This window comes from Lycium ferocissimum, chromosome 11, assembly GCF_029784015.1.
Source record: "Lycium ferocissimum isolate CSIRO_LF1 chromosome 11, AGI_CSIRO_Lferr_CH_V1, whole genome shotgun sequence".
Lineage (NCBI taxonomy): Eukaryota > Viridiplantae > Streptophyta > Magnoliopsida > Solanales > Solanaceae > Lycium > Lycium ferocissimum.
In genome coordinates, this window is record NC_081352.1 from 34,910,544 (window position 1) to 34,919,282 (window position 8,739).

Genomic DNA, 8,739 nt, shown 5'->3' on the forward strand with positions numbered 1-8,739 from the left:
CTTCCTCCAAATTCTCCCAGTTATTCAGCTTCTTGAGTGCAAGCGTCCAGCCATTTGGTAGAGTTGCTTTGTACACTTTGCCTAACATTCCAATTCCTACTAAATAGTCTTCACTGAAATCAGAAGTTGCTTTTGCTAGCTCCAAGAAACTCATTCTAGTAACAACTTTTTCCAGCTTTAATATCTGAAAAACAACGAAAGTACTCGTTCCCAATGTACCCTATAAGCTGCCTTTTTAAGAATCCAAAACCTATAAATTCAAAATTGTGGTTCCATTGTTGTACATAGACCAGTACTTGTCTGTACTAGTTACAAGCATAAAACATCCTAGTACACCTCTTTGCATTCATTTTCTCTTGTCACTGCTTAATCATTTGTGTCTTAAGAATGATTATGCGCACGCAGTTATCGGTGTTGTTTTGCACTTGTTAATGTTTACCACATGATTTGAAATATTATCACGTGCGACTCAATGAAATTAATGTCTAAAAATAAAATATACTAAGAGGTCACTTATTTCATAAATTTTATATGCTAATGAGATAAAAAGACATTGTTTGATCGATGAATCATACAAAAGAAACAGAAAGACATAACTTATTCAAGAACAGCAACAACATAATACCCAGTGTAATCCCACAAGTGGGGTCTGGGGGAGGGGGGTGTGTGCGAAAACCTTACTCCTACCTTGTGAAGGTAGAGAGGCTATTTCCGATAGACCATCGGCTCAAGTAAAGTAACATAACTTATTCAAGAATACTAATTTATAGTTGAAAAGTGAAATCGTTAGAAATAGAAAAAGAAAAAAAATACACTAGAAGAGGAAAAGCCAAAATTGAATGAGGTAAGTGTACTAGTAATTAATGAAAGATATGGAAATTCATGTAATTTGATCACTTATTCAAGCAATTTCAACCAAATTCAAAGAAGGAAAAAATCATAAATGTTAGTACATCTGTTATTAATATAATTATATAAGTTATATGTTATATATAGTGATCCTAAATCATTAGGTTCAATGGCCAAAAGGTTGCAATCAATTGCCCTTCCGTTATCATCAAAATCATAAATTTCTAGAGGACCAACACGAGAGGCATAAAATTATTCGACGACTTCACTCATATGGGCGTCGGATTTGTTAAGAGAATGTCGATAAGTTCGTTCTTTTTCCCTATGTTTGTTCTATTTGAGATCTTGTAGATGCTTGATCAGAACCAAATCCAATGCTCCCATCATTTCATAATCCATGATTACAAAAAATGAACCACGAGAAAAAAAAGAAGTGAACAAATTCGTTTCTTGATAGAAAATAAGCTTTGTTCAGCTTCTTTCTTTTCTCTTGTTTCGTTTTTCTCAACCATGAATTCTGAAAATGATGAAAGCACTAGATCTGATTCTGGAAGCGGCTATAAGGTCCCAGATGAAAAGATTGGAAGGAAAAGGAGCCAATCTATCGACATTCTCGTGAGCAAGTTCGGAAACTAGATGAGTGAGTTGTTGAATAACTTTCTGTCTTTCGTTCTTTTTTGGTCCTTTTCATTTATGTGTTTCATAGCTAAAACACCTTTTGTGGAATGACACTCTTTTGAGATACTTTTAGTTGGAATATTAATAAGCTTTTCTGGACAATATAAATGTTCTCCTTTTGTAAACAACATAGTCACCTTTATTCTTGGACATCATAATACTTTTATTAGGTAAGTAGTACGATTGTTTTATTTGTAGTGGATGCTGAAGAGCAAAATGTAATGCCATTGCCTAAACAGAAGAATATGATGTTGATTTCACCCCATCATTCAGCACTTGACAGCACTTCTGAATATAAATTAGTTTTATGATTGATCCATCTTTATGGATTTCGTTGTTCATCGTTCTACATTTGAAGGTTCTGATTTCTTTTCGCCATTAATCTTTATACTTATTCCACGTTTTGGATCTTTTAAAAGTTATCCGATTTTTTTTTGTTTGAATCTTGCTGTACTTCATTGAGGAACTTTTCCTACTACTCAATAGGTCTTCTGTCAAAAGTAAGAAAAATAAACGGAAGGAGATTCTATGTTGCTATTAAGACGTGATTGTTCTATGAGCTGAAAAAAAAATTAGTAACATTTATTTGAAGAAATAAATAAATGTTCAATGGAAAAGTACCATATCTCAATTTACAAAAATGGTGGTAAATGTAGCACAAGACAAGCTTCTTCATATGAGACAACACTATCATTTTCTTTAAGTTTACCTGTAAGGAGAGTTTCCCCCTTGCAATTTGACCAGTGAATAATATGTGCCATTTTTTCCTACAGACAGTAGATCAGAATGTGAGCCTTGTTCTGCAACTATTCCATCCTTTATAACAGCAATAGAAGTTGCTTTCTGTATTGTTGATAGGCGATGGGCCACAACAATGCACGTTCTGCCAACCATCATCTTCTCTAGTGCTTCTTGGACCGCGCTTTCAGATATAGTGTCAAGAGCACTAGTCGCTTCGTCTAAAAGCAGGATTTTCGGGTTCTTGAGTATTGCTCGGGCAATGGCTATTCTTTGTTTTTGACCTCCTGATAGTTGTACTCCCCTTTGTCCACATTGAGTTTCATATCCATCATTCATCCCACTGCATCAAAAAAGTAAGTGAGTGAGGGGTAGTTTGGTAGGAGGTATTAGAGAAAATAATACTGGTATTAGCTTTAGTATTATTTAATCCCTTGTTCGGTAATATTTTCAACCTATGTATAGCTAATACCAGTATTAGTTATACACCTTGTTCAGTACTATTCTCATACATAGTAAACCATGGCATTAACAATACCACTACTATTCCTACTTTAATACACCCTATTCAGTACTATTTAGAAATTGTGCAATGCATGTTATTTAATACAACAAACCAAACAGTTAATAAAAACTAATCCGGTATTACTAACACCTTATTTAGTAGTACTATTCTTATATCCCTACCAAACGACCCCTTAATGGTAAGTTTAAAGTTTGTGCAACAGTTTTCTTTATCAAAAATGACCATTTTTAAAAAAGTGCTTCAAATAAATTTGTGATGAATTATATCTGACCTTATAAACTCATGAGCATTAGCAAGAACAGCAGCCTTTCTTATCTCATAATCTTTGGCATTCTCTTTTCCGTAGGCAATGTTCTCGTAAATAGTTCCTGCAAAGAGAGTTGGTTCCTGGCTAACTAATGCAATACTTCTCCTCAGTGATCTCAAATTGTAGTCTTTTATATCCTTTTCGTCGATATAGACTGATCCTTTATCTGGATCATAAAATCTTTCAATAAGCCCAATTATACTTGATTTTCCACAACCGCTTTGTCCAACTAATGCTACTGTGGTTCCTGCACTTATTTTGAGGCTTAATCCTCTGAAAATCAGCTGGTCTGGTCTTGATGGATAGGCAAAAAATACTCTTTTCATCTCCACACGTCCCCTTATTTGTGTCCTTGTTGCATCTATTCCTGATGAATGATCTGGATTAATCTCAGTGTTTCTATCGAGGATTGCAAAGACTGAGCCCACAGCATTACTTCCCCTAGATATATCTTTAGTCATGCTTCCTGCCTCAGCAATAGTATAAGCAGTGAAAAGCAGTGCTAGAAATGCTTGAAAAAGTTTCTCGGGAGATATTTCCCCTTGCGACAATAGTTTCCCACCATACCAGTAAGCTAAAGCTGTAGAAGCTGCAGCTAGAAATTGAGAGCTACACAAACCTACACCGGCATACCAAGATTGTCGTATGCTTTCCTTCTTAGGACCTTCTAATGTGTCTTTAAAGAGCCCTACTATCCTTTTCTGAGACGAGAAAGCAGTTATAGTTCTATGATTAATAACAGCTTCACTTGCTAGTTGACTTCCCTCCCTTTGAGCTTTCTGTGCTTTTACAGACATACTCTTCATCAGCACAGTTCTCGCATAAAAGCTTCCAATGAGCAATGGTTGAGCTGCCATCATCACTAAGGCAAGTTTCCATGTGAGGAAAAGTCCTAAAGTATAAGCAAATGTAGCGGCAAAAAACGCTTGAGCTAGTAGTGACATGCGATCTCCTACGAGGGAACGAACCATGTTGGCTTCAGTTGATAGCCGGGCACATATGGCAGCACTCGTGTTCTCATCTTGATCGAACCATTTGATCTCAAAGGTCATGAGTTTAGCAAGCAGTTTCTCCCTTATCCTTCTGGTTAGCTTTTCTCCCATGACAGCAAAATTATAGTGTTGGATAAGATTTGTGAAGAAGTTGAAAACAGCAAGACCTATGAATACAAAAGAATAGACTCTCGCGTGGGATTGGATGGAGGATTTATCAGGTCGGAAGTAAACAGATATAACTGCCCCAACGCAGTATGCATTAATTGGCTGAACAGCTCCCGAACCTATTGCTCCTATGCCTCCAAGCAAGGCTCTTCCCCATTCAGGAGCATTCATTTTCAGTAAACGGAATTGTGAAGGTGTTGGATAAACCTCTCTTATGAAATGGTTGTCATAACTGTCATAGGATTCTTCATACTGAACGGAGTAAGGAGCTGAGAACGGTGAACTTCGGGAAAAAAATGCTGGGCTGAACGGGGACATAACCGGTGTGGCAGCTGCACTAGAGATCATGTTCAGTGGACTTTGTGGTATAGTGCCCTTTAGGTTGCTACTTCTTCCACCAGTCTTTTGGCTCGGGGTATTGACAACATCATTTAATGTGGCTAGTTGTTGCAACTGCACCATTTTGTAATACTCCCCACCTTCCCCATCAGTCATTTGCATAAGCTCTTCGTGTGTTCCAGACTCAATTACTCTCCCTTGTTGAAGAACCACTATCCTATTCGCCATTCTAATGGTGGACAGACGGTGAGCTATGACGATTGCAGTTCTTCCCATAGATGCGTGATCGAGAGCCTCTTGTACAACTCTTTCAGATTGTGAATCCAGTGCACTTGTAGCTTCATCAAGCAACAGGACTTTTGGGTCTCTTATCAAAGCCCTCGCTATGGCTATTCGTTGCTTTTGTCCTCCAGATAACTGCAGCCCAAATTGGCCAACCTGCAATATTTGAAGGCACAATTTTAACAAAGATAGGTACTTCACTACTAAGAAAACAAGAATTAGCGACGGACAAATTCTGTTGCTAAATAGCAAAATCCGTCGCTTATCATATTTAGTGATGGATTAGCCACGGATCATCAAAAAATTCTAATAACTACGAGCAATTTAGATGAAGTCCGTAGCTAATTTCAGTAGTTTGTTTTTTTTTTTTTGGTAGTGCTTTCTTTGTAGTTGGATACTTTCTCCTTCAAATTTACAGATATATATTAGAGAAAAAATCAGATAAATTCTTGTGAATTTTGAAACCAAGATTTGGTACCTGAGTTTCATATGCATCTGGTAACTTGACAATAAAGTCATGAGCATTTGCAGCTTTTGTTGCCTTCTCTACTTCTTCCATAGTTGCTCCCTCCTTGCCAAATAATATGTTCTCTTTTATGGTTGTTGCAAAGAGAATTGGTTCTTGATTAACCAGACCTATTTGGGATCTAAGCCATTTTAGATGGAGTTTCTTTATCTTGTGTCCATCCAAGGAAATATCGCCTTCAATGGGATCGTAGAATCTCTGAAGCAACGAAATGATGGTGGACTTCCCAGAACCACTACCCCCTACAAGTCCTGTAGTTTTTCCAGGCGAAATTCTAAGATTCAGGCCTTGCAAGATAGGCGTATCGGGCCTTGAAGGGTAACTGAAGTATACGCCATTGAATACGATTTCTCCTCTTACATATGACAATGCTTTCCCCTTCTTATCTTCAGTGTCAATAGCTGGCTGTCGATCAATGATCTCTGTGATCCGAATTGCAGCAGACTTTGCCTCCGTGATTGCTGTAAGATTTGGAAGAGCCGACAGAATATTTCTGCAAGAACATGAACAGCTTAATCAACATCATTTCCAGCAACATACAGAGACTAAAAGCATAAGTCTTGAGGTAAGAACTATGTTGCTTGGACTCTATACTACTAAATAAACAGAACTTGGCGACAGACGAATTCTGTAGCTAAACAACAAAATCCGTTGCTAATCCTATTGCAACAGATTAGCAGCGAATATCAAAAATTTAAATTAGCGATGAAGTACGTTGCTAATTTCAACTTTTTTATTGTAGGTGTGGGATCCTCCAAAAAGGCCCTAATTTTGGAAGATCAGACACCCACCCAGTAACATTTTTGAAAAGTCCGAGCAATATAGGGTAAGGAAACTTACAATCCTCCCATAAGAACATTGAAACCTGCTACAAAAACATCCCCTCCTTTTTCTCCGTGTTTGCTGACTAAAATCGATCCGAGCCATGCTTGAAAAGCCCAGCTAATATAAATCATTCCCAAGCTACCTAGCAACAGGCCTCTAGCAAAGCCTTGTTTAATTCCTAGTTCCATAACTTTCTGCAACGATTGGCTGAACTTTTCAAGAGTTTGGTTCTCAGCCACATATGAATATAGAGTTCTTATAGATGAGATAGCTTGTTCTGCTATTCCTCCAGCAACACCATAAGACTCTATCATCTGCATCCCCACATTCATCATCATTGTCCCGAATCCAAGTCCAGGGATGATGAACATTAAGGTGAATGGTATCGCGGCTAACGTGATCTTCCATGATAGCAGAAAGGCAAAGATATGGCAGAACAAGAAGGATGACATGTAAGCTAGGCAATCAGGTATCTGCATCGAAATACCATCCAAAAGAAATATCATTCAAAGACACGATTTCTTCTGGAAAGAGATAATCAATCATCAAATCATAATTATGTAAGCAAACACAACAACTGGTTTCAGTTCTTACTATACTACTTATATACAATAATAACAACATACCGCAAGTGGGGTCTGGGGAAGATAGAGTGCACTCAGACCTTTGATAGAGTGCACGCAGACCTTGCCCCTATCTTGTGTGAGGTACTATACTACTTATATATTATGCCAATTTGTACGATCAAAGGAAGAAGCGGGTGTTATAGACTAGAAAGAGTTTATGTTCTATGCACTGACTATGTACATATTATTTACACGATCAAATCATTTAAAGGTAAATGCAGGTAAATATATTGAATAAGCATTGATCATTAGTACATAACATAAATCAAATGGTAAGAAACATGCTATAACACGTCAGATCATGTAAAGCAATGAAATAACTTAAATCAATATACCTTCTCGCCTATGGTGATTTGGATGGTAGTTGAATCAGCTGAGACTGTTGAAATCACCTGATAAGTAGTGGAAGACTCAGCTGCCTGTGTGTCAAAAAACCCAACTTCCTGCCTCAGCACAGATTTTAGGTACTCTAGCCTCATTCGAGATGTTTGTCTTTCAGCAGTTCTTGCCCAACACAGTCCCTCTGCATAATAAGTGTAAACATGTGATCGTTGGTGAACAATGATGATACTATATTATCAAGAAGAGAATCCAGAATTTAAACTCGATAGTTTAAACTTTCAAGTTTTTTATAACTGAATCCATTCACTTATAAAATTATGTTCAAACTTTTGATATTTATTGAAATTTTAGTAAGTTTTTGCATATACGTCTATGTTTTATGTCAAAAATACCTGATTTAGTTGAACTCTTTATCATGAGTCTGGTACAATCAAGATAACAGTTTGCTATTTTACATAACTAGTCGGTCAGATTCACTGTTTACTTTTCACAGCCAGTATACATACATATTCTTTGATTATACATGGTCATACACATATTATACATGAATTATGCATATATCATACATCTGCCGATTTTTTTTTTAGTTTAAGTGGTTGAATAGGCGGCTTTTTAGGTTAATTATTCGAAGTTTTAATTAAATACATGTGCTTTCGAGTTTATAATTAAGGTGATTAATTGTTAAATACAGAGAAACTAGATGATTAAACTTCACTTACCAACAAAAGCAGACAGTCCAACTCCAATTGCGACATAGAGTAGCCTGAGAGAATACTGCAACAAAACGAAAAGAAAACAGTCAACTAAAAATAAGCTCTTAATTTTACTTCTAGTGATAAATATGCTAGTTTAGAAGTGCATAACTTACCTTGTTCACGGTATGCATAGAAACTGAATTACTTAAGTTTCCATAATCATTAATTACATCACTAAGCACAAACATCATTAGAGGAATCTGCAGACCATCTCCCATACTTCCTAAAGTTCCGAAGAACATTAACAACTTGTCTTTTTTATCAGCAAATCTAAACATGCCACCTTTATTACTCCCCATTTCTTATAGTTCCCTTCAGAGGGATTAGCACCTTTTAGAACAGACAAAACTTATAATAAAGGATTAGCACCTTTTAGAACACGCAAAACTTTATAATAATCACTCCACGTAAAGCAGCAGCTCATTCTGGTTTTTATAATTACATGGAATGGCCAAAGCCAATGGGCTAGGTTGCAGGCCGCTGGGTGGATATTAGCTGCTGGATGTATCCAATTAGTTTATATTATGCCGGCTTGTTGGTTGTTAGCCTTAACTTTACAATGTGTTGGTTTTTGACAATTCCGCCAGGACAACGATAGCTTCTCTCCTTGTTAGAGTTACTCAATAATTGTGCTGGTGGGAGGTAGCAGATGCTCATAGAAGTAGTCAAGGTGCATTCAAACTGATCCGAACACTATAATTGTTAAACAAAATGATAGCTTCTCCTTGTTTTTAATTATTTATGTTAATTTCTCTGTATTTCTTTAAGATTTATCGTAACACAAAC

General features: G+C 36.8%; 1 protein-coding gene across 1 annotated transcript; it reads right to left on the reverse strand.

Moving 5' to 3' along the window:
• Nucleotides 1–496: 496 nt before the first annotated feature.
• Nucleotides 497–8,252, reverse strand: LOC132038279 (putative multidrug resistance protein). The gene is made up of 7 exons (XM_059428966.1): nucleotides 8,067–8,252; nucleotides 7,918–7,972; nucleotides 7,192–7,379; nucleotides 6,246–6,703; nucleotides 5,358–5,898; nucleotides 3,063–5,035; nucleotides 497–2,608 (listed from the first exon to the last, which is right to left on the reverse strand). Exons 1-7 carry the CDS (start codon nucleotides 8,250–8,252, stop codon nucleotides 2,233–2,235), a joined length of 3,777 nt encoding a protein of 1,258 aa, XP_059284949.1. The 3' UTR covers nucleotides 497–2,232.
• Between the last annotated feature and the right edge of the window lie 487 nt (nucleotides 8,253–8,739).

What these genes read in the sequence shown, in the direction of transcription:
- LOC132038279 (XM_059428966.1), bottom strand. Translation starts at nt 8,252, where the DNA reads ATGGGGAGTAATAAAGGTGGCATGTTTAGATTTGCTGATAAAAAAGAC. An exon ending in AAATCACCATAGGCGAGAAG is followed by an intron (nt 6,704 to 7,191) that starts GTATATTGATTT and finishes ATTTCGATGCAG; the next exon opens with ATACCTGATTGCCTAGCTTA. An exon ending in CAGATGCATATGAAACTCAG is followed by an intron (nt 5,036 to 5,357) that starts GTACCAAATCTT and finishes CAAATATTGCAG; the next exon opens with GTTGGCCAATTTGGGCTGCA.